Source organism: Nomascus leucogenys, chromosome X (genome assembly GCF_006542625.1).
Source record: "Nomascus leucogenys isolate Asia chromosome X, Asia_NLE_v1, whole genome shotgun sequence".
NCBI lineage: Eukaryota > Metazoa > Chordata > Mammalia > Primates > Hylobatidae > Nomascus > Nomascus leucogenys.
The window spans coordinates 99233407-99260080 of NC_044406.1; the positions used below are offsets into that span (position 1 = coordinate 99233407).

At 41.0% G+C, this 26674-nt stretch overlaps 1 protein-coding gene across 4 annotated transcripts in view; it reads right to left on the reverse strand.

Moving 5' to 3' along the window:
- AMOT (angiomotin) overlaps window positions 1-26674 on the reverse strand; it is a 66191-nt gene that overhangs the window by 7158 nt on the left and 32359 nt on the right. For all 4 annotated transcript variants that reach the window (XM_004092496.3, XM_030807227.1, XM_012498697.2 and 1 more), the window contains 4 exons: window positions 23037-23182; window positions 10042-10191; window positions 8776-8966; window positions 439-561 (listed from right to left, as the gene is read on the reverse strand). In XM_004092496.3, the coding sequence (XP_004092544.1) occupies window positions 439-561; window positions 8776-8966; window positions 10042-10191; window positions 23037-23182 (610 nt within the window). The remainder of the gene's footprint in view (window positions 1-438; window positions 562-8775; window positions 8967-10041; window positions 10192-23036; window positions 23183-26674) is intronic.

Sequence of the window (26674 nt, forward strand, 5' to 3'; positions counted from 1 at the left end):
TGGTCTTGAACTCCTGACCTCAGGTGATCCGCCCGCCTTGGCCTTCCAAAGTGCTGGGATTACAGGCGTGAGCCATTGTGCCCGGCCGAGCAGATGTTCTTTTACTCTTTTATTAAGCAATCTGCTGCATCACAGGGTTGCAGTGCAGTGCTAGAAAGAATACCCCAGAGTGCAAATGCCAACAATTCAGCTCAGGCAGAGGGCAGAGGAAAAGCAATTAGGAAGGCCAAAGGGACAGAAACCCTACCTGGAATTCCATGTTTAGTGGAGATTATCAAGGTAAAGGTCATTGCATCTCACACCTTTAAGTGACAAGCTGGCAGGGGTGATGGTGGAGTGGGGAGGCTGCATGATCAGATTTCCTAGTTGTGAATAAAGATCCTATCTGGTCTCTATATCAACGTCTCAGATTCCTCAGGGTCCAGAACAACATTTTACCTGCCCTCCATGTCAAGGCAACGCTTATTGGCCATCAAGATTTCTTCCTCCTCTTTCTGGATGCGAGCTTCTAGAGCTGTGTCATAGCTGGTGTTAGGAGAGTGACTGATGACTGTTGTGTCCCTGGGGAGGAAAATGGAAGTGATGAGATGGGAGCATAGCAAGATCAATGAGTGTTATCTTTCTTCTAAGTCAAGGAAAGCTTTTCTGGAAAGTCCTAAGCTGAAATCAAGCACATTTGGAACAGATGGTTTCTGGGGAACTAACCCATAAGAGCCTCCAAAATAGGACAGTTCAGCGTTCGGGGTAGAAGGCAACGTTATTAGTATAGAAGTGGCTGCACAAGTCAGTGAGGGATGAGATATGCACAGACTTGCCTTCAGAACTGAACAGATACCATCCCAAAACCTTCTGGCAGATAGCCCCTTCAAGTTTTTAGATCATAGCCAAGCAACAGGAATATGTATATATTGGGCCAGGCACGGTGGCTCATGCCTGTAATCCTAACACTTTGGAAGGCTGAGGCAGGTGGATCACCTGAGGTCAGGAGTGAGACCCGCCTGGCCAACATGGAGAAACCCTGTCTCTACTAAAAATACAAAAATTAGCCAGGCATGGTGGTGCACGCCTGTAATTCCTGCTATCCAGGAGGTCGAGGCAGGAGAATCGCTTGAACCCGGGAGGCGGAGGTTGTCGTGAGCTGAGATCAAGCCACTACACTCCAGCCTAGGCAACAGAGGGAGACTCTGTCTCAAAAAAAAAAAAAAGGAATATGTATATATTTCCATTTTATTCTCCTAGAAGTCATTAAGGGGGAAAGGTCAGACTTTCAAGAAAGTCAGAGGGTATATTAAGTAACTTATGGCTACAGATGAACATTGGTAAATACACCTGAGTACTAGAAGCAAACAATAGACACATCAGCTAAGATTAGGTAGGGCATGTGAGCTAATAAATAGTGCCTTTAAGTCAGTCCCACTCGATGCCTATCCAATCTACATCTGAAACATTCTAGCACCAAATCAATGGGTCTACCCCAACAAAGTGACTGTTCTCTTGCCAGAGTTCTAACTGCATAAAGGACCATCATGTTCCATCTGAAGAGTGTCTCAGGCCATTAACTCAAAGACCAATTAATAAGGAAAAACGCGTGCATGTGTGTGTGTGTGTGTGTGTGTGTGGTGGGGGGGTGAGGGGGGTTATTAGGATTAGGGAAAATACTGATGCAATTATATTGGTCTTAAAGGAAATCAGACAATAGGCCGAGAAAACAATGAACTGGCACTGCTTCATTATACTTCCTAAGAGAATGGGGATCTGCAGGAGAACTCCAGGCATGTTTTCTGTTGGCAGCTGACTATGTTCTCTTAGCTTCAAGATTATGTCCAGTGCAGATGGGGATGAAGTGGCAAGAGAAAGAGGCAGAAAGTTGCTATTAAGGTTGGGGATTTTGGTGAGCCTCTATAAATTTACTGTTCCCCAAAATATACGCGTACCTTATATGCAAGGTTGAAACCATTTATGGAATGATGAAATAACTGGAGAGCAAGAAGGGGAAAGAATACAATGGCTTTCATCATTTGCTAAACTCAAAATATTTTACTATCTCAGAATTCTATACTTTCTCTAGTGCAATTCACTGGCTTGTAGTCCTACTGAGTACCCAAGAGGAAGCAGCATTTGCATAGTGCTTGAGAGCACAGGCTCTGAATACAGACAACTCAGCAGGTCCCAGCTTCTCCAAGTACTCTCTGCCCCTAACAAGCTTTATGACCTCTGAAAGTCAAGTTAACTGCTCTAAGCATGCTGCTTCATATGCCAAGTGGGAACAATATTTGTAACTTCATCTCATAGAGGATAAAATTATGCATGTAAAAACAGTGTCAGGCATGGTCAAAACACTCAACAAAGCTATTATTAAGAGAGAACCACATAACTCAGGAGGCTGAGGCAAAAGGATTGCTTAAGCCCAAGAGTTCAAGGCTGCAGTCAGTTATGACTGTGCCACTGCATTCCAGCTTGGGTGACACTGCAAGACCCCTGTCTCTCAAAGAAAAAGAGAAGGAGGGAAAGAGAGAGGTGGAGGAGAGCGAGAGCAAGAGAGAGAGAATGAATCACATAGGTGGAAAGATGGAAGGAGACTAACATACAGAGATTACAAGAGATTCTGACTTGAAAGAATTCCAGCTCTTGGTAAAATCCTGGAAGCAATTCCTGTACTGCAGAATTCCAATGTGAAGGTTGGGGCTTTAGAGCCAGGACTGTTGAAAAGTGCATGGTGTCTACGGACACTGGGGAACTGAGCATACGGTTTGTCACTGGGGGAACTAGTGCTGGCTTGCTGCCACTTTCATTACATAAAAGACCATTTTGGGGACTCAGAGCCCTGCCAGCTAATTGATATGGACACTGTTAACTCCTCAGGAATGGAGCCTGAAAATGTGGGGCACTTAGTGAATTCCGACAGGGCTGCCAGGGCAGCCCTCAGCATCAATCTTCCTTCTAGAAGACTAGGGCTACTAGGCCAATGGCTTAGGCAAAAGCAAGCACAGTATTTGAACGAGCAACTTGACCTGCTACCTTCCAATACTCCAAGACGTTCTTTAAGAACATCAGGAGAGAGATGCTGGGCTACAATCTGAAAACAAAACCTGCAAACCCCAAACTGCATATTCCTGATGTTGACATCCTCCACCTCAAATTCTTAAGTAAACAGTTTGTCGTCTTCTTTCTCTTTCTTTTTTTCGACAAAGTTATCCCATCACATTGCTCAAACTGCTTTCTAGCATGTCACCAATAACCTCCTAAAACACCTAGTGGCCTTTCAAACCTCAAGCCTATCTTTTCCTATCAGCATCATCATTTTGTTTATTTAATGTGTGAACTCTACGTAAGTGGAGCACTGCGTTTGAAGTTCCTGGGAGGCTGGAGAGGGGAGAGGCACGGATAAGACTAGTCCTTAACTGTAGGAAACTTACAAGGGAAGAGAAAAAAGTAAATAATTAACTAGTACAGCAGTGAGTTTGGACTTTATTCCAATAGGCGCTGAAAATTATTAGTGCTTTCCAAGGGAATAAAATGATCTAAGCCATGCCTTAGGAAGACGGCCTTATCTCTCGTAGAAATGTGACAGATAAGAGAAGTGAAACACTGGAATCAGGCAGACCAGTCAGCAAGGTGATTGTAATAATCCCAGCAACAGATCATGAAACTATGCACCAGCGAAGTGGCAGCGGAAATGGAAACAGGCTATAGGAAGTAGAACTGATACAACTTGGAGACGATATCAACGTGGGAGTTAGGGAGATGGAAGAATGAAGGACAACTTTGTTATTTTGAACTCAAATGCCTAGGAAAGATGAAATACTGTTTGCTGTGAAAGGAAACTGAGGAAAGGCTCTTTTGGAAAGCACTGCAATGGGTTTTGATTTCAGGTACACTGGAGTGAAAGTGACTTAAGAATTGCCATATGCCAGTATCTAACAAGTTGTTCAAAGTTCTAACTTTAATTTTAGAGATATCAGAGTTACTATTGCGGTTATTATCATTGCTATTATTACTGAGAAGCTAGAGCAGAGAACAATACAACTAAGACAGAAGGTAGGATGAGAAGAAAGCAGAGGAAGGAAATTAAGAAATGCCTACAAAGAGGGAATAGGTAGACATGCATTATGTGTGTGAACAGCTTCTACCTTCTGCTTCCCCTTTCTTTACTTCCTCCTTTCCAGAATTTACTTTTGCTCAAAATAAACATGAAACATTACACATTCTGAGAAAGGTAGCAACCTAATTCAGTAAATGCAAGCTGATAAAAATTACATGGTTGATTGGGTGGGTTATCTTGTCATCCTTTTGCTGCTCTTCAGAAATAAATTCATTGTTTATGAGCTGAAACTAAAAATCTGCATTGCCAAATTGGTTCTTCTGCGAATGAACAAGGACTCCTACTCGGTAGTAATTTCCCCTCATCTATATTAAGCATCTAGAGAGGACTCCCTAGGGACAAAATAATATGGAGCCTTAATTCAGGCCATATTATTGTGATTATTTATAATATTTCCAGGTAACTAAATAATTAGCTTCAATTAGTATCTTACTGAACAGCTAATAATTCCTATTTTACCATCTTTGAGCTACACCATTTCTAAGAAGCGGCAGAATTATAGCAGCTAAGGTGACAAAAATATAGATTTAAATCCTAGTTCTTCTGCCATTTAGTAGCTGTGTGTGATCTTGGGCAAATTATCTAAATAAAATGAAAGAAATAAATTTCCTGTTATCACTTTGAACAAAATAAATATATATATATTTTTTCTTTTCTTTTCTTTTCTTTTTTTTTTTATTATACTTTAGGTTTTAGGGTACATGTGCACAATGTGCAGGTTTGTTACATGTGTATCCATGTGCCACGTTGATTTCCTGCACCCATTAACTCGTCATTTAGCATTAGGTATATCTCCTAATGCTGTCCCTCCCCCCTCCCCCCACCCCACAACAGTCCCCGGAGTGTGATGTTCCCCTTCCTGTGTCCATGAGTTCTCATTGTTCAATTCCCACCTATGAGTGAGAACATGCGGTGTTTGGTTTTTTGTCCTTGCGATAGTTTACTGATATTTTGAGTATCAAATACTCATTTTAGATATGCCAAAATATCTTCAATTTTCTCTCTCTCTCTTTATCTCTTGGCCCTCTTAACCTTTCATCAAGTAAAATTCACCTAAACATACAGCTGACCAATCTCACAGAGTTGCTGTATCTGATGTTTTAGATGCATCTCAGGATAAAGGGCAATGCCAGCACTTTCCATATGCATCAAAATGCCTCCTCCTGGACTCTTTAAGGCTAAAAACCTAGGTTTTCACACTCTGATCTTGTCTGAAATCGTTAACATCAACAGCTTTCCCTTTGACAAGAGGTGCATCATAATATCAAAGTGTTGGAAGGGGTATAAATAGACCACCTAATATGACTTATCACCTCAGAGAAGACATTTGCCTATTCTTATAATCTATATTTTATTATTCACAACGCCCAAAAACTGGAAACAACCCCAATATGCATATATCCAAATATGCATACATAAACTGTGATACATCCACACCATGGAACACTACTCAGCATCAACTTGAATGGGTTTCAAAATCATTGTGTCGAGTGCAATATGTCAAACAAGAAGAGTAAATGCAATATGATTCCTCTTATATGACATTCTAGAAAAGAAAATTATAATTTTATGACAAAATAACAGATTAGTCATTGCCTGGGGTCAGGCATGGGAGGAAGCGATCAAATTCAAGGGTACAAGAACACTTTAGAACAGGTCCTCTATGTTAATTGTGGTGGTGGTTACACTATTGTATACAATTACCAACATTCATCAAACCGTACACTTACAACAGGTGACTTTTAATATGTAACCAATATCATAATTGAAAAAAATTGTCTTACCCAACTATCATTGATACCATCCAAGCAAGGTGTCCTAATTGGGAAATCTGTCATTTACCAATGAGCTATTAGGTTTGAAATATATTAAGTTTGAGATCCTGGTAGAATACACAGAAACCAAGCAGATCATTAAAATGTGGCACCAGATTTAGGGATATAATTTATACATTCAGAAATTGTTTCCTTCCTGCTTTCACATCTTCCTTTCTCCTTCCTTCCATTTTTCTTCTTTCCTTCCTTCCTTCCTTCCTCAAATACACTTGAGCACTTTCCAATTGTAGGCAATATCCTAGACACTTGAAAATTATTTTGAGGCTGGGTGTGGTGGCTCACACCTGTAATCCCAGCATTTTGGGAGGCCGAGACAGGTGGATCACAAGGTCAGGAGATCGAGACCATCCTGGCCAACACAATGAAACCCTGTCTCTACTAAAAATACAAAAAATTAGCCGGGCGTGGTGGCACACGCCTATAGTCCCAGCTACTTGGGAGGCTGAAGTAGGAGAATGGCGTGAACCCGGGAGGTGGAGGTTGCAGTAAGCCAAGATAGTGCCACTGCACTCCAGCCTGGGCAACAGAGCGAGACTCCTTCTCAAGAAAAAAAATTATTCTGAAAGAAAAGAAAATATAAAACTTTTACCATGGAAAGGGGCAAAGGGGAGCACCTTGGTCAATAGCTACATTTAAGATTGAGAGAAAGAAGAGGAAAACAAGTAGACAAAAGGAATAAAAAGAAATGTTGGAAAGAAAGGCAGAAGAGCCCACAGGTTTTAAAATAAAGTTTTCTGAATGTTACCTCCCAAATATAAAATCTCATTTGAAAGGAAAGAGGAAAAGAAAACCAACCTCCGTGGTAGAACATAAGAGGCACTATCATTGGAAAAGTAATATAATCCTAGAAATAGGAAGGTCTGAAGGAATCACCTAGTCCAATTCGCGTATTTTACAGAAATTGCAATACAATCTCTCTGGCAGCGTCTCCTGTGGATTGGATTAGTCGCATGCCAGAAAGACACACAGTGGTGATCTGGAATGTTCACCTGTGGAACTATCAGAAAGTGTTCTTTCTAGGTGGGAATAGGCTGTGTTTTATCCTGTGAAGTGATAGGCATGCACGTTTTGCCAAAAACAGTGATTAGATGAAAAGTTTTTTACCTGATGATTAAAATGAATTCAGTTTAAATTAAATCTACCTTATGGGAGCCAACAGATTCTGAAAATCCATCTGAAAGGGGTTTCCCCAAATACACAAAGCTTTCAAAGGAGGAAGGAAGGAGGGTAGTTTCTTTATACAAGGCCCCCAGTGACAACCCCCAGAGCTCTCCTGCATTTTGACCTGGAGTCTATTCTGAAGTAGGCACCATGAACCCTAGCTTTCCAGTATTTTCTCACACTGCACACTCTCGTGACCTGTATGTTTCTAAGCTTCTGCCTAAAGGTGACAAAATTACCCTGTATCTTTCCCCCTGTCAATAATAATAATAATCTTTTTTTCAGCGTCAGGGTTTCTTACATAACCTCTGAACAAGTGCTGGACACAGGTGTTTCCTTGGGAGCTAGCAGGTAAAATTACATTTGATTCTGCTTCTAACCCGCCTACAACCTTCGAGACCATCTTCTGGCAGAGCTGGGGCTTCTGTGCACTCTATTGCCACACTAGCGTGTATTGAGTATGCCTTGCTTAGGAAACAAGGCCAGGAAGCTTAAGCCCATGAGGACCTCAAAATCAAGCCACAGGCAGCTTCCATCCATTTGAGGGATAGATGATATCTAATGAAGACAAACAGATGACATTAGAGAGACATGTCTTCCTAAAGAACCGAAGTGGGCTTATAAAGCACTGGTTCAGCTCTTAGCACTGAACTTCCCCACCTCTGATTTGGCATGAGAAGGACTCAAAAATAAATGTATCCACTGCCCGCTCCACACACATATCCCAACCCAAAGTCTGGCAAGCACTTCCAGACTCTGCTTGCTTACCATGTTTAGGAGAATGTTAAAAACAACACTGTGGTTTTTAATAACTTTCTGGGTAGAGACCTATCTGGGTGCAATATGCTGTAGCCTGCCTTTCATACCCAATTCCAGACCAAGGCTCTGTTATCGCCACAACCCAAGTCATCACCTGACTTGAATTCAGTTTTTGTTGTTGTTTCTTTTTCTCTCTCTTTCTTCCTTTCTTTTTACCCCAACTGATGATTATGAGCAGCAGCAAGGTAAGACACATGGGGTAAGAGCAACTATTTCCTCCAAAGGCCAATAATTAACTTTTATAATTTGAAAAGGGGAACAAATAAGGAGCAAAAAATAAAAATCCTCCGACCACTTTCTCTCCCTTACCAGATGAAATGTGACTGCTCACACGTGATGAGGTTGTGCACAGAGAGAATGTGGCCTTCAAATATTGACCTTCCCAAAGGGCAGGGATGGGTTCAAGTTCAGCACAGCCTTTGACATACCTTGGACAAGCCAGAGCTATCAAATGACAGCAGCAACTCCTCAGTGACATTTAGTTTCTGAGTGGTAGTTTCTCTGGAGGGGCTTTCACTCAGGTCCTGGGGCTAAACAACCTGCATATGTGGCTGAAAGAACCTGTGGCTCTGGGGAAGGAGGGGTGCAAATTTTCAACTCATCCCATCTGCAATTATTCTGGCTTCTGGGGAAAGCTGAACTATGATTCTAATAAGTTTATAAAACAACTTTTATGTTCCAATCCCTGACCCTCTGTCTCTACAGCTCAGTCCCTGCATAATCAGATGAAAGAAAACACACTTAGGCAGAAATTGGGGGGGAAACCCAGAATATTAAAGAAAATAAAACACTGGAAAAATCTATGAATCAGTGACCTTTCTGTTCTTCCCACTCATGCCCTACCAGCTAACTACTTACCTCTGAGCAGCCACGGTTGCAGCAGCATCCAGAGCGAAATGTCTCATCACATTCTCCTCCAAATATTTCTGCTCCCACTTTGTCATATCAGCTTCCAGAGCCAGAATCCTCTCCTCTTTCTCCCGAAGGAGCTCCATCAGCGCAGCGGCATTGTATTCTGAAACGTTGGTGGGCTGACAGTTGCCCTGACGCTGTTGGGCAGATGCAGAGAACCCTCAAGTTAGTGAGAGAAGAACCATGCTGTCTGAGCCCCTATTTTTGGAGAGGATTACTGCCCAGCCTACTTCTGTTTTGACTCTGATTCAGAAAGCAGCAGGGGGAATTCAGATCTCCTCCTAGGGCCACAGGACTTCCTATCATGGGCTTGAATGTGAGGTTCCCTTGGCCAGAAAAGGGGCCTGTCATATCAAACTGTGATGCTACTCAGAAAGTGAATTAATGGGCTAAAAACTGCCATCCCTGCCTGCCAGCCTAACACACAACAGAAATGGGAATTTAAAAATCTGGCCAGGCATGGTGGCTCACACCTGTAATCCTAGCACTTTGGGAGTCTGAGGCAGGCGGATCACCTGGGGTCAGGAGTTCAACACCAGCCTGGTCAACATGGTGAATCCCTGTCTCTACTAAAAATACAAAAAAAAAAAATTAGCCGGGCGTGGTGGTGCACACCTGTAATCCCAGCTACTCCAGGAGGCTGATGCAGGAGAATCGCTTGAACATGGAAGGTGGAGGTTGCAGTGAGCTTGGATCACGCCACTGCACTCCAGCCTGGGCAACAGAGTGAGACTCAGTCTCAAGAAAAAAAAAAAAATCTAGGATTTAGATCCTATCTTGCCCATAACTTATTGTAGTTATCATTAGTGACTCATGCCAACTTTTCCTAGTCTTGATTTTCATTCATCTAAACATGAAGAGTGGTACAGCCAGATGATTTCTGAAGACCATTTCTAGTTCTACAATATCAAGATGTGTATTTGTGTAGCAGCTCTAATTCTTACAGCATCTACTGTTCCTGGAGTTCATGTGAAAATAAAAGGTGCAAGACCATAGGCTTAAAGGATATTTCTGGGATAGGAAGCTAAGGAAACAGACTTTGTATTCACAATTGGGAGGCACTCTGGAGTTAGATTAGGTGGGAGAAAAATGTAAAGATGAGCAAGTGTGTGCTTTCAGTGTTCACGTCAAATGCCAACTGAAAAATAAGCAACCAGGAATAATGTCATTTTCTTACTTTTTTTTTCCTTTCTTCCTTTAAGTTCTCCGTACCTGCTGGATTCTCAGGGATTCCAGTTCCCTCTCCAGTCGTGTCCGGAGACGGTGCTCTAGCTGCTCACGTTTTTCACATGCTGCCTGGAGCTGTACAAGGGCCTGCTGCATCTTCTCCACCTTGTCAACGTACACTTGCTTCTTTTTCAGCTGGAAATCCATGTTGGGTAATTTGCAAGGTGAAAGGAAAAACAGCAAGCAACAGGGTCAATTAGGTATCCCCCAAATCCAGCCTTGTGTTTAGATCTCTTCTTGTTTTAGAGTCCAGCTGCAAAAAGGAATGGATGGCGAGAAGGTCCTTCACGATGAGTAGCAGGCTGCCTTGTATTGCTCATAAAGAGAATGTGAAGGAATCCAGAGTCCCTTTTAAACCTCTTCCTTCTTCCTCATCTCTATACCTTCCCAAAGTCTACTCTTATCAGTACCATCTATGTTAGATGGCCAAGTTTTTCAGATTCCCAATTATGCACATCCTTATCTCTGGCCTTTTTCACTCTCACATGGATTATTCTTGGGGAAGGCATATCTTATTTTGGTTATTGCATTAGGCAAATGCTTTAAAAGGGGGGATCTCCAGGAAGAAAGGTTTGCTTTGGTATGGAAAGGAAGCCCACCCCTTTTATGTAGCTGTCTCTTCTCCAAGTGGGAGAAAAAGGGTGATCAACTGCTGAAGGTACAAGAAGGTCAGAATTATCTTTTTGAAGTCTTTGGTCCTGGTAATCACCCCATATAATCCATCACTGCTCTCCTGGAAAGTTTCTCCTTCTCAAAAGTAAAGGCGTCAAGTAACAGTTCAAAAGCCTTTAGCCTCCACATTGCCTAGCACTGCCTTGCTAGTTCTTTAGGTTATTTGTGATTGCTACTTCATGAGCCTGAATTGGAGACCCTGGGCTATAGTCTCTCAACTTTTATTCTGGAACCATAAAAGATCCCAAAAGCCTCAAACTAATGACTCAAAAGTGAAACTAAATGAGTCAAACATTATTATTCCTCTTTACAAGCCTATAAGCCATATCCAAAAGCAAATGTAGAAGCAAGTAGGGAATAAGAGTGTGAGTTCTTTGTAACCTTGTAGCTTATAAGCAAAAGCTTGGCTCTATGCAGATAAAATAATGAGAAAGATCTCAGAGCTCTTTAAAGAAGATATGGGGAAACTGCAGGCTTCCCAACTTGTTAACAAATAAGCAGATTATGCTTCTTGTAATACTTGTGGGGCCTCCTCAATGCTAATAAATCAACTCATAGCTGTTTCCAAAGCAGAAATTCTTCCAAATGGGGCACATCTGTCATTATCCTTCTGATGGAAATTGATGTTAGGGATCAACATCAACTTGATGTTAGAGACACCTTCACTCTTCAGATTAAAATATGAAAATATTATTGATAACCTAGTCAAAAAGAAATTCAGGCATCCGATTCTGACTTTTCAACAAATTCCCAAGCTCCTGAGTTACCTACATGGATAACTGCAACATAAGAAGTTACCCACCCTACCAGCATTGCCTAACAGCCACTTAGCTGGGGCCCAGCTGGCAGAACCAACCTGACTCCCTCATTGCAGAAACCTTCATGGTAATGAGTCCAAATCACTACTTGGTAGAATTTCCAGTCAGACAGCACTAGCATGTAGTGATGGAAAAACCCTCTTTGCCTTATAACGGCCCCCTCCTCAAATTAGAATTGCTGAACTTTCTCTAAGTCGAAGGAACCCTATCTTGTATTTTCCTACCAGACCTGTAGTATGCCTTGCCTAGGTAACTGGAAAACAAAAACTTTTTCGACTTTTGTTGTACTTCCTTGACGTTTCCCTTCATTCCAAGTCTAGTTCAATCTAGCCTTGTAAACCAATTGAGGTGAGTTTGAAGCCTAGATGTTTTTATCCATTAGAACTTTTCCTAGGAAATACAACAAACAAAACACCATCAAACTCTTTACCTCAGTAAGTTTAAACCTTTCTTCCCCGGGGTTTGTGGCTGTTTATAACAACACTGACTAGGGCAACCAAAACTGTTGCCTCTGCCCTCCTATTTGCTAAGCTTTGAATAATTGGAGAGAAGGAAACATCCTCTATCCTTCACCTTTTGGGTCTTATAATCCTTATGAGCAATTTAAAGCTGAATGCATTTATTTGTGAATCGCTCTGAAAGCCCTAAGGGAGCAGGGCAATGTTAATGCAGAGAATGTTAAATATAATTACTAAGGCTTGCAGCAGTTATACTTAAAGGCAATTAAACTTAGATAGCATGCAGTCCTTGCCTTGGTGGTAAACTACTGCAATGCAAGCTCACAAAACTGAAAAATAAGCAATCCAGGGCCACGTGGATTTCTTCAGAAAGGAAACCTAAATATCCTAGCAAAAGCACCCCGCTATAGATGTCACTGAGCCAACTCTCTGGAAGGGAAATGCAATAAAGGCCCGGGGAGTTCTCTGAGTTGGCCGAAGATAGGCATGCAGGTCAGATAAATTCCACAAAGCAAGCCAAAAAATATCTCATTTTGATTTGCCACTGGGATGATTTTCCACAAGGTAGCAGGACCACTGTGGCTGGCACAGTTCTCCCACCTCATTTAAAAGGAGAAAAAGTGCAACTCACCTGTAAACATCATAATCACCTAGTATATGCCTACTCTCCAGATGAGTTAGGGTAGAAAAAGACAACTCTTGCATGTGACCAGTCCAAGATCCTAGAGATGCAATCAACAAAGCCAACCATCTTCTAAGTTACACTCTCTACATTTTCTAGATCTTATCTACGTGTAAAAAGGAACAAAGACCTATACGCTTTATTAACTCCACTACTATCTTGAACATTATGTGCTTCACTTTTACCTTAGTCATGCCAAATCATGATGTATCTTTATATGGATCAAATGAGATGATGCATTAAGTGCTTAGTAGAGTGTATAGTACAGAAAGTACTCCAGGTTGTTTGTTCTTTTTTAGAGAAAAATTAATACCAAGTCATACACATTCCAGTCCTCTCAACTTTGAACACTCACTCCAGATATCCTTGACATGGCTATCATTTTCTCAGTAACTCTAATGATCACATCATTGTCTCACTAGACAGTGCGAATATAGCCATTTTCCCACAGGAGGGCATATAACATTAGGCCTCAAACAGATATCTTTGGATAGCAAGTTGTTCATTGGAAATACAGTTAGAAGCAACCACTGAGTAGCTGCAAGGATACTGTATTTCTCTCCAAATGACATGATCTGCAAGGTACCTCTGCTTTAGGAGAAAAAAATATTTTACCTAATATCAAAAGTACTATTTAACTAAAGACCCCTAGGCAAAACAAATTTTCTTTCTCTCTCTCTCTTTCATTCTCTCTCTCTTCCCTCTTTCTCTCTCTCTCCTTCTCTCTCTCTCTCTGTGTGTGTATGTGTATGTCACATACACACAGATATACATATCAGAAATTTCTATCTGACAACACAATGAAAGGTAAAGGAACAAGGTGACAATTCGGAGACTTGGGTTCTAGTCCTAGCTCTGCTATTAATAGCAACTTGCTTCTTTATTCTCAGCTACAGAGACCTCATTTGTTTAAAAAAATGAGGGGGGTTTCAGGAGTCAGCAAACCAAAATGGTCAGCAGCAGCCCAAATCCAGCCATGTCCATTGATTTTGTCTATAGCTGCCTTACAGCTACAATGGCAGAGTCGAACAGGTGAAGTTGGAACTGAAACTACATGGCCCACAAACCCCAAAATATTTACAATATGGTCCTTTAGAGAAAAGTTGGCAAACCCCTGGAGAGGTCTTCAAATGGTGATGCAGAGTCCTAGTGTTCGGTGGAGGTGCCTGAGCGGCCACTATGGTGGGTGGGTTATATCAGATGGCTCCTCTTTTATATGCTTTACGTATTAGGGTTCTATTTAAAATTTCACTTGAATAAACGATTGCCAGAGCTTTGTGTGTGTTGTATTCATGTTCATTTTTGTTGTCTGTTACCTTTCTTCCCTAGAGAATGGGCCTCCCACCTTATTTTGTTCTATCATCTTTTCATACTTGATGCTTCAGTATGGTTACATAGCTTAAGATTCCTGAATAGCCCGTAATATTTCACCCCTCACTGCCTTTGCACATGATATTCTCTCTCTTAGAAATGCCCTGCCCCACCAGGATTTCAGAAGTTTAAAAAAAAAAAAAAAACAAAAAAACACGGCCAGATACATGATCTCAGAAGATGTATAAGTCTTTAACTCCCAAATAGGTTGTGAATCAGAATCCCCTTTTCACCTTCAACACTGACCAATATCCAAGAGGGCTCAGCCAAACGGGGTCCTGGGATTCTGTATTGTCATATTCTTAGATGTAAAAACAAAAGTTTTGCTTTAGTTTGTGTGTTACGTACATGCAAGAGACATACTATATAATGTGTGTTCTTGTCATAAGACCCTAGATGATTTATTTTTCTGTTTTCAGTGTTCAAAGAACTGAAGGTTCACTTAAAGTTTCCAAAGCCAAGATAGTGGTTCGAGTGTTTGTGCATAAAATGAGTTGTGAGGACCACAGATTAGTCACTCTAGTTTCTAATCTAGAGACCAGTACCCATGAGCCCTGAAGATTCCAAGTAAATCTATCATTTAAGCCAAATCCCTCCTGAACATTCAGTGAATGGAGTAAGTCCTTCATCTATTAAAGTTTTCTTACCAAATGCCAACTTTCAAGAAGTTGTCAAATCCTTTCCTTGCTTTCTCCAATTCTGTGTTTTCTTAATGTAGATCCCTAAACCGCTTTTACTCCCTGGCTTGATCTTTAGATCCACTTTCTCCCTAACCCTACCCTGACTCCCGCCTCCTACTGTACTCCAAGGTCCAATCTATGGTAGTTTCCTTTTTTGCCTTTATATCAATGGTTCTCAACCGGGGGCAATCCCCCCCGCCTCCTACCATGCCCAACTATCCAGGGGACATTTTAGCAATGTGTGGAGACATCTTTGGTTGTCACAACTGGAGGTGGGGTGCTACTGGCATTTAGTGACTAGAAGCCAGGGATGCTGCTCAACAGCCCACAATACACATGACAGCATCCTACCACCGCCACTAAAGAGTTATCCAGCTCCAAATGTCAGTAGTGCTGAGGTTCAGAAGCCTTGCTCAACATTGCAGCACTACTGGAGATCTCCTTTGTGACACACTAATATTTTAATATTATCAGGTTATCCTCAGTCACAGACCTCTAGGTGACTATAAGATTTCTCACTCTGAAACTTAGCATGCCCCAGATGGCTTTCATCTTTCCTCAAAATGTCATCCTTTTGATAGTTCAGTCATCATCATCATCACTTACCTAATTTTTCCAGTCTCAGAATCTTGGAATTATCATTCTTCCCTCTTTCCTTTGTCTACCATATCCAATCTACCACTGTGTCTTAATTCTAACATCTCTCATATTCTTTCATTTCTTTATATGTTCATAGCCAACACAGTTCAAGCTATAATAACACCTAACAGATCTTACTTTCAGTTGCTGTCCTGATCTATACACACATGCATGCACATACACACAGACACACACACACTCACACACACACACACACCCATGAGTCTATCCTATAGACAGCTGCTATAACAGATTTCCTGAAATAGTCATTTAACAAAAAAAGCAACTGGCTGGATGCAGTGGCTCACACCTATAATCCCAGCTACTTGGGTGGCGGAGGCAGGAGAATCACTTGAACCCAGGAGGCGGAGGTTAAAGTGAGCCGAGATCGTGCCACTGCACTCCAGCCTGGGCGACAGAGAGACTCTGTCAAAAAAAGAAAGGAAGACAAGAAAGAAAGACAAGAAAGAGAGAAAGAGAGAGAGAAGAAGAAAAGAAAAAAAGAAAAGAAAAAGAAAGGAAAGAAAGAAAGAGAGAGAGAGAAAGAAAGAAAAAGCAACCTACTAACCTACTGCTAGCACACCCATTCAATTAGTGTTTATTAGGTACCTATTATATCCAAGGCACTTTTAAACCTACCTCCTCTCTTCTTTAGACCAGAGCTGCTCTCTTTCATCCATACCTCAAACTACTTGGTGCTTTTACGTTCACCAGTCTACTGTCACTCTCCCCTGCTCAGCCTAGATATGGCTCTTAAAAATGCCTTATCAATCTAGGCTCCCAGTGTCTTAGAATTCTACCACGTCTACTATGCAAATACTCAAACTTCATATTGGTCTGATCATTTCTTATCTCTCCTTACTAAATCACTAAACTCTCCAAGAGTTCTTCCTTGAATAATCTTACCTGATCCTGATTGCTGCTTTTCTTTATAGCTTCTCATCATGTGTACTCTATTAGCAGTCATTTTTTAAAGATTTTATTCATGTGTGGGTTCACTCATTCATTCAACAGATATTTACTGAATGCTTATTATGCATCAGGCCCATTCTACAAATGAGAGCAGGAGGGATGTAGCGGGAAACAAGACAAAGTTTCTGCCTCAATTGGAAGGCAATATCCATAGGCCACTTAAGGGTAGAGCCCTTCTATTTTCCTTGGTGTCTTCTCTTAAGTTCTAGTTCTAGTTTACTGGTCACTATATTCTTGGTGAACAGTTAATATTAAATAACTATTACATTCAAGAACAAAAATGAGCATAGTATAGCTTATCTACAACACTGCAAATATACAAACAACAAACACACACCTCATAAATGTATTCACTTTGGCCCAGTCAAGATAAGAGTTTCATAGCATTCCTATTCAGAGATAAGTTTTTAAAGGAAAATCATAAAATTGAGAGGAAGAACAGTGGGAAGGCAATCTATTGAAGCATAAGGCAAATACTCTTGAGCTCAATCAATCATATGATTTTCCATTACACTTCTGTAATATTTTGAACCAGTTCCCAAGTATTTGGCAGATCTCTTAACCCCCTTCTGACTCAGGAAAATCTGATCCCTGCAAATGAATACCACGTGATGGCATCTCTTCCCTCCTTCCAACAACTGTGGGTGTCTTTCAAACTTATTTTTTAAAGGATGGCTATATACAAAATTACTTCTAGAGCCCCATTTGTCTTAGCCATTTTCAAGGAAGTGACTTAATCATTTAGCTTCCCATTTATTCACTAGTGGACAAAGAACAGAGTTAAAATGTTTTAGATTTAAGAGATCTAAAATTCATCTAAATAAATATTTATTTTAAATACATAAAATTTATTAGATAAATTATCTAAAATTTATCTAAATAAATATCTAGATATCCTAAATTTATCACTGACTGTATCACCTAATCTGTCTGTACTTTAATTTCTTAATCTGTCAAATGAGGATAACACTTGCAAGGTTCTTTGGGGATATACTAATATATCTGTAAATATTTTTAATGTTTAAAAAATACAAACAAGAAAATACGGATCAGTAGGCAGAAAGGACAGACTATTAATACTAGCTGGATGACCACCAACATATACAAACACTCCATTGGCTAAAGGACATTAAAGCTAAAAATATAAAACTAAGTCCAGTGCCTTCATTGTCTAATTTTCCCCTTCCCTTGTATTGTCCACAACTCCAAACACTATTATACAAATGTCACAACTGAAGTATATTTTTATTGCTATTCTCCTTCATACCACTGGTTATATGTTGCTCCAGGAGCCTGATTTTAGTTTGATCTGATTTAGTCTTACCCAGGAGCCACTGGATCCAAGTAAGGGTTCATGCTGAAGCAATTTGGTAACACTACCCTGGTATTAGCAAGCTGCCTCTGTCCATTGCCAGTAGGCTGTGGTCCACTGGTAGATATTAAAAGAATTGAAGAGTAAAAAAAACCACCTCTAAAAACTTGCTACCTCAGGAATAGGGCTCATGTTGTAAAGGCGACTAAAGAGAAACCCACAAGGCTTCCAATTTGGGAATTTCAAAAGCTAAAATCGTAGGAAAGACTGAAAGAATTGAGCTCAGAGAGATCACTCCATCTCTATTTGGGGGTATACATAATTTCTTTCCTGTAACATACTGGGTGGAAAAACACCTACTTTTGTAAATACGGCCAGGCACGGTGGCTCACTCCCGTAATCCCAGCACATTGGGAGGCCGAGGCGGGTGGATCACTTGAAGTCAGGAGTTCGAGAACAGCCTGGCCAACATGGTGAAACTCCGTCTCTACTAAATACAAAAAATTAGCTGGACGTGGTGGCACATGCCTGTAGTCCCAGCTACTTGGGAGGCTGAAGCAGGAGAATAGCTTGAACCCAGGAGGCAGAGGTTGCAGTGAGCCAAGATCAGGCCACTGCTGTCCAGCCTGGGTGACAAAGCGAGACTCCATCTCAATGAATGAATAAATAAATAAATAAATAAATAATAAAAAGAGAACAAAAGAAAGAAAAGAAAGAGATAAAATACACTGAGATGAATATGAAGAATGTCATCCTTAGATGAAATGCCCTTCAAATAAATCAATAATGCACCAGCAGAACACCTTGGAAGATTCCTGGGTGGATATGTATTTTATCTGTATCCTATCAATACTCTAAATGCACACGTAGTTCACATCCTTGGATCTTCCATCCAAATCTATAATCCATCAAAACACTGGGTAAGATTTACCTTCACCAATGAAATCCTATTGTTGTTTGAAAATTATTTTGGAGTATTAGACATATAAATATCTATGCCTATGACATCTTCCTCTAATATCAGGGAAGGAGGAAATTGGTTATGATGCTTTGTGGATAGGTGTTGTAGCAGAAAATTATGTATCTTTAAAACCAAAAAGACAAATCAAATTAGTAAGAGATCTAGAAAGAAGGGAAAATATTAGCCCTTAAGAACAATGGTGGAAATGGAGTAAAATGGTACGAATTTAGCTTTAGAGAATTGAGTAGAATTGCAACGGGACTCTAGAAAATGTGGCCGGGCGCGGTGGCTCACGGAAAATGCACTGGCTACTCCAATACGAACTATCAATGTGACATCTAAATCATCACTAGCCACTGCAGTTCAGAAAAGGTTAACATTTGGGCCCCTTCTTGTTGAATCTCCATGGCTTTCATTCTAGCCTAAAGCCAAAGAACAAGGCTCACTGGCTCTCTCTGCCAGCCCTCTCACATTCCACACTCTCCCTTCCTGTGCACTCAGTTCAGTAAGCAGCCCACCCGCAGCATCTTCCCTCTTTGATCTTGCCAAGGCCTTTTTCCCACCATCCCTGAAACAATTACCCAAGCCGCTTCCACTCCGGATCATCATAAGACAGCAGCCAGCCAGAAGCCTGGGCTGCCCTGAGCCTTGTGAGAGGATATGCCAGACATCCATCGAAAATCTCCAGCGAGGTCAAATTGGTAGGGGGTGGGGAGGCTGTCTCTGAATGGGAGAATACCGTGGTTGCTGTAGGACACAGAGCTCTTTTGACTTGGAGTTTAATGAGCCTCCACTTCAATAGGACCTACGTGTCCCGAAAGAAAGATAAGGGCAAGGACGGAAAGGCACCATTTACCTCGTTCGGCTGCTGCTGCAATAGGGGCACAGGGTACACATTGGTTCAAGGCCTGGATCAGCGTGACTCACCAAGAAAACAGGTCTGATTTATAATTACAGTGCTATCCCCTCCCCAGCAAGATACCTCCTTCCTGGATGTCAGCAGAGCCAGGTCCATGAAAGAATGCATTGAACTTGGGAGCAAATGGAAGCTGTGATTGCAGGAGAAAGTTCTTTGTAAGCCTGAGGCAACATTTCTATGTAGAGTTTAGAGCACAGTGATTGTAGAGAACCTCAGGCAAGAGAGTTAATGAGATTAGCAAAAAGGAATGAATTTCAGGAAAAGCATCTAAATGAGGTCTTTGTAAAGAGAAAGACATAAATAAATGCAAAGGTCCTCTGACCATTAAAGTAGTCATAACCTTTCCCTGACCACCTTAATGCAATGAGAAGTAGTTACCTGAGTGACCTTGTAGTTAGAAAGCTAAGAAAAATAGTCTCCTGACAAAAGGTCTAACTTGAGAAAGTTTCCCTAATTTTGATTTGCTATGTAGGCTGGAAAGGTTTTCCTTGGAAGAACTTCTAAGGCTCGAGAAAAGAGGAAAGTTCATGATGCCATTTGTAAGCCATCACTAAATTATCTGTTTATATGGGACACAGGCAGGTTATCTAACATACCCATCTGCCTTCAAACACAGCCTTACTTGAGCCATTTCCAACAGACAGAAGGATAACTCTTCTATTCATGAATACCTTTCTCGGTTTAGAAATGTTCAATGATTTTGTGAAGCAATCACAGTGAAGGCTCCTTCCTAGAGCTGTTCCAGAACTACCTGTTTACCTCAAATACCTCCCCCTGACGATGTTCCAAACTTTGACATTTCAGCCCTGAAAGAACAAAGCCTAATGAAGATTGAGTCACAGCAGCAAAGCAAAACTTTAATTAGCAATTTCCTATATCTGAGGATAAGCAAAAGGGATGTTTTCCTTTGAACAATATAGAGGAGACACGACAAACAGCGCCCAGGAGCAAATCCAGCTCTGAGAGACTGCTAAAACAAAAAGGGAAATAACCAGTTGATTTTCTCGGAGATGTGGTCTTCCAAGCCTTTATATGTGCTAGAAGTGAGCTGGCTTGAAAGTCTGGAAGACATCACATGGCGTCTGAGATTCCTCTGGGTAGAGGGTGGTAAGCTTGCTCTCCCAGTCAAAGGTTTCACCTCCTTTAGCAAGAGCAACTCAGAATTTCCTAACAATTAGACTCCATGTGAAAGCACAAATTGGATGAGGACTAGGAACTTAACAATAATTGATGACCTCACTTGAAATAAATGCCATCATTCAATCCCAGCTCAATACTTAGAACTTCTTTATATTGTAAAGCTACATACATATTTTGAAAGGGCCCCTGGAAAACTACTAAAAATCTCCAGGACTAATGCCCAGAAAAGCCTCAGAAGTCTGAAGCCAGAAATATATTTCAGGCAACCTTTTCAGCGAGGGCTGCCCAGTGGGAACTAGAAATGAACATTTTCTCCCAACACATATATTATTTTCATTATTTTCAAACAACCAGTTACCACTGTGCCCTTGGATGTTGCAAAGAAAAATGGTTGCAGACACTCTGTCCCCATTTATCTCCAACTGGCTGAGCACCCTTCCCGGAGGGACAGCAGGACTCTCTGTACATCCCAATCTCAAAGCAGTCTGGACAAGTTTCTCATAGTCCTCTGAAAAGAAAGGCCCAACGAGTGAAGAAATTTTTTAAAAACTTAAAAGATGCAGAGGTTACTAAATCTGAACAAGCACCCACATTTTCTTTTTGGGAGGTGAACCAAAGGATGATTCAGACAGGGAGAAAGGCAGCAGGGTTTAGGGAATGAAGAGTCATGAGATAACCACTTTTATTTCTGGCTCTACCCAAGACTGGCCATGTGACCACCAGCAAGCTACTTCTTCTCAGCGGGTCTCTTAGCTTGCCCTTCTCTAAAAGAATTCAGTCTTACCCCATCCTGTAATTTTCTCTGGAATGTCCTCACAAAAATGTGAGGGAAGGGAATATATGGGGTGTAGCAAAAGGATGCGATAAGCTCCTTAAACCTAGACATCAGGTAAGTACAAGTCTTCCTCATTTTCTGTTGAGCAACTTAGCATAGTTCTGATATAGACAACTGATGAAGCAAGGTATTAACCTGATTTTATACTACCTGAAGTTGATATTTTAGCAAGTCAGGCTAAGGGATATCATGAATTAGATGGCACTATCCACTGGTAAAGTGTGAATTTACAGCCCAACTCCAACAAGCATTTTAATATCCAAAAAAGAAAGCAGAGGAAATTGATAAGTTGGGAAATCTCCAGGAACTAGACCTATTCTTATTGAGGGAAAGGAAGCAAGCAATGAATGAAGGCAGTAAAGATACCTCATATACAATAGCCAGAATGTTTTTTAAATGCTAATACATTTCTTTTGCTTCAAATCTACAAATTTCTCAACTTCTTATGATGAAGGCTATTTTTCCCCTTAAAACAATTCAAATTTCAGAGCAGAAGTCTGTGAGATACGAAATTTTCTTTACCAAGTTACACTTTAGTATCAATTTTTGCTGGAACACACCCATCCCCTGAAGGTCAAAACATCTAAGAGTTAGTAGTCCAGTGCAATAACAACTGACATCCAAGGTAAATTAATGACAAGCCAGCAGCAAATTTCCCTCTATTTCACATGAGTACAGTTTAGTGTTGCAGTCAAATAGCATCTATGTCAAGCCTAATCAGATACATATTAATCATATGCTTAATAGTTTGGGGGCCCTTGCACTTATCAAGGGAAGGCTTCATCTCTGCACACAAATAAATGACAAGTCCATTCCTCCATGTAACTATTTTCTAGAACTAGCCACTGAGAACCACAGCACGGCTCTTGGCCAGTGCATTTTTTCTGAAATAAACTGTAAACTGTCCCTGGGTCCCATCCTATCTCAGACCTCCCAAGATTGCTTCTATTCAAAAACCAATCTGCCAAGTAAGTCCAACAGTAAAAGATATGGCCAGCAAGAATCATTTCTGACCTGAGAGGGGACTGACTTCCCACTAAGCCTGGGTAGACAAGGGCTGTTCAGATTTCAAAATCCTTAGAGTACTTTAAGCTACCTAGAATTGTTTTCTAGTTTTATAAAGTTTTAAAATACCTGTAAGGGCAGAAATTAAAATACACATCTATACATATACATATCCATACATCTATATATATATTTATATATCTGTCATAGGCTTATGGTAGGGCTAGGTAAGAGCTTGGAATATGGGGGCAGTGAGCTTATTATATGAATGAACAAATGGAAACTGTTTCTTGACCCTGGTGATTTCCTATTTTGGAGCAAAAGAAAAGAATTTACCAAGAAGAGAAAAGAAAGCAAAGTCTACTCACATCAGCCCAGTGGAAACTAGGAGCAGCAGATGGTACCTCCCTACTGGGGATTATGCAGCTGCCAATTCACTGCAATGTGGAGCCCAGTGTCCCTGATTTCCCAGCCCTCTCCACCCCCAGGCTCATATGGTACCTGAGGAAAGCATACCTCTTCTTCCAGCTTTACCACCTTGGCCTGGGCGTTACTCAGGGCCTGATCTCGGATTTCGATGTGTCGTCTTTGGTCCTCATTGGTAGAACGGGCAGTGGCCAGCTCCGCTTCCAGCTTCTCCTTCTCACGCTGGCTTTCTTTATCTGTCAGGACAATAAACATCAATACTGCCCGCCTGGAGCTGGCTCAAAGCCTTACCTGAGCAAAACTGACACATCATACCCTTTACTAGATAGCCTACTGCTCTAGTGCACAGCTGAAGAATCAGTATACCCAAGATCTGGACTCTATCACTGGCTCTATCACTAACTTGCTGTAGAAATTCAGAAAAGTCACTTAGCAACTTAATGGTTGTTGAGCAGAAGCAATGAGAAAATAGATGTAACGTGTTCCAAAAATTATTAGGCATCACACAAAGAATACACACACACACACAGCCCTCAGAAGAAAAGGTAGGCTCGTCTTCTTAATTTTATTTCTTCCAAATTGTCTTACATTGGCGAAAGAGCAATTGAGCTCAGAACATTTTCCCAATTGTTTCCTCATGACAGTACATTAAATAGAGCTAAAAACAACATTTCATAAACTGGATAAAAGCTCAAGCCCACCCTTCACACACTAACATCACTTTGTAACTGAGATCAAGTCTACTCGACAGCATGTCCTCTCCACGGAAAACCTAACCCAACACCACCCCCTAACCCAGCCCAGTTTATCTCAGCATCTGCTTCTCTTGGGAATCCAATGTCTTTTTAAAAGATAATACAGTAAAACTGGAAGCCATGTTATGCTTTTCTCCTACTCCTTCTCTGGTAGGATAGGCTAGGTGTGGAGGGAACACCATAAAGAACAGGGCAAAGTTAGATGGAAAACATCAGGATCAGAGGAAGAAAGGCAGCCATTTCACCTGAAAAAAAAATCCTCTATTTATGAATCTCCTTTTCTCCCTTTAAGCCTATTAGAGTTTGAAAGTTCGTTTTTTTTTTTTTTTTTTTTAAATAAAGTAATCCAATATGGCTGGGCACGGTGGCTCTTGCCTGTAATCCCAGCACTTTGGGAGGCTGCAGTGGGTGGATCACGAGGTCAAGAGATAGAGACCATCCTGGCCAACATGGTGAAACGCTGTCTCTACTAAAAATACAAAAATTAGCTGGGCGTGGTGGCACACGACTGTAATCCCAGCTACTTGGGAGGCTGAGGCAGGAGGCTGAGGCTGAACCCGGGAGGCAGAGGTTGCAGTAAGCCGAGATAGCGCCACTGCACTCCAGCCTGGTGACAGAGCGAGACTCCGTCTCAAAAAAATAAAAATTAAAAAAAAAGTAATCCAATATGCTTGTGTGCTTACACACACACATTTATATATATATGTGTGTATATATATATACATATATAAAACGTGTGTGTGTGTATATATATACGCATATATACAAAAACATATGTGTGTATATATATACTTGCATGTGTGTGTATATGTGTATACAAATATACTCTATGACCTTAGAATGGAAGAGCTTAGTGGGCAGATAATGGTCTTTCTGGCTTGGGTTTTAAAGAGAGCTCAGTTGAGCAGCACCTATATAATGAGGGTTTAATAAATATCTGTGGATGGATATAAGAAAAATAGAGGAAGAAAGCACCAGTATGAGACAGTAGCCAAAACTATAATTTTTAGGAGAATGAAGGAACATGATCACAAGCTAGCATTTGCATAAGTTAATACAGATTTATAAGTAATCTCTAAACAGATTCTACACTTTGGTCCATATACTATTCTTATCTCAATCTGCCCTCTTCTAGTGGCTGGCTGTACGTTGTTCCAGTACCCACAGCTAATGAGAATATCAGAGTATTACACCTAAAGTGATATCACTGAATTCCAACGAAGTAATTCTCACTCTTCCCAAATGATCACTTAAAGATTTCATTGCTTAGTCCTAGTTGTAGATGTCTATTTGTGAAATGGACCCCTTGTGATTCCAGCAGGGGGAGGGAAAAAGGAACCATTATGAAATATGCCAGAGCATTCTGTTCTTAACAAGGCCTGCCCTCAAGAGAAACTATTTAACCAGAACCTAATCTATGAGTTGTTGGGATTTTGTTTGCTTGTTTGTTTGTTTCCAGAGCCTAACTGACCCACGGGAAAGGAAACATCCAACTCCAGTCTGCTCTGGCCTTCTACACGAGAGAAGGAAATAACCAGCTGAAGCCCTTTCTAGTGATCCTGCACCACCTAAAGGGGTGAAAAAAAACTGAGATGCACTTGTGAAGTTCAGTCCAGAGGCACAGGCTCACTAAAAGACTGAGGCCTAATCACAGGTCTAGAGCACTTCCCTTTCCCCCAGATTTTACTATCACATCCTGAAAGGCCTATTTACCACAGTTGCCTTTTACCCCATACATCAGGTCTGCCATTTCACACACACACACGAAAAAACCTACAAGTCATACTAAAAGGTAAAATATACAGTTTGAAAAGACAGGGCAAGAATCAGAACCAGACCCCGAGATAAGGCAGGGATGCTGGAATTAACAGACTGGGAATTTAAAACAAATATGATTCATATGCTAACGGCTCTAATAAAAGAAGTAGACAGCATGCAAGGTCAGATCAATAATATAAGCAGAAACACAGACATGTTAAGAAAGAATCAACAATGCTAGATGGTAAAACAGAGGTAACAATACCATCTTATTTAACCTCACAATATTTGTTAAGGATCAAATGAGATAGATGATTTATTTAAGTGAAAGAAATGTTAGAAAGCGTAACCAAACACAAAGGAACTTACTACATAAAGCGGATGATGATGATCATCACCACGATTAGTAATGAGAATCTGTAACTTCAAAACCTTTCATTGTGATACAACAGATTCTGTACACTAATTTTTAGTATGAGAAAGTTGAGAGTCACCTGACCTATAAAATTAGCAATTCCATGTTTCTGAATCAAATCATTATAACTACAGGGGACCATGACACATGTAGTTATGTCCCGTGTCTTTCCCCTCCTCTTAACTAAGACAGACCTCACACCAGAAACTCAAACAAGTAGTTCTGATTTTCTGGAGGTTAAGTGCTCTTCATCTGGAGACTTAAACCTTAAGTTATAGGAGAAACTACAATAGGGCAGCCTCACCTTCTTTCCCACTCTGACTTTGCATTTGGAAAGAAAGGAACATTTGTTGAATACGTATTGCATACCAGGTATTGTATACCAGGTATTGTACTAGCTTAATCCTCAGAACAACCATACAAGGAAGGTACTATTCTCCTATCCAATTTGCATATGAGAAAACAGAGACCCAGACAGCTTGACTAACTTGCACAAGGTCCCACAGTTGGTAAATAAGTAGTGCAGCCCTTATTTACGCCCAGATGGGTTCTACTAGACCGGGCTGCCTTCTTCTAGGGTTGAGTTGGTTTGGTTTCTCTAGGATTCCTGCAGTACATTCCCCAGAGAGGCTTTTCGAGAGGGCTTTCTTTTCTCCTGCCACAGTTCCAACCATGCAGGGTCCTGTCAGTGTCCCAAGCCGAAAGAAATTAGGAGGGACAAGAGTCATGCCCTCTTCCCTGGCTAGTTGGTGAACTTCACTTTTCCTTCCTAGAGCCATTTGACAGTCTTTTGCCCTGCT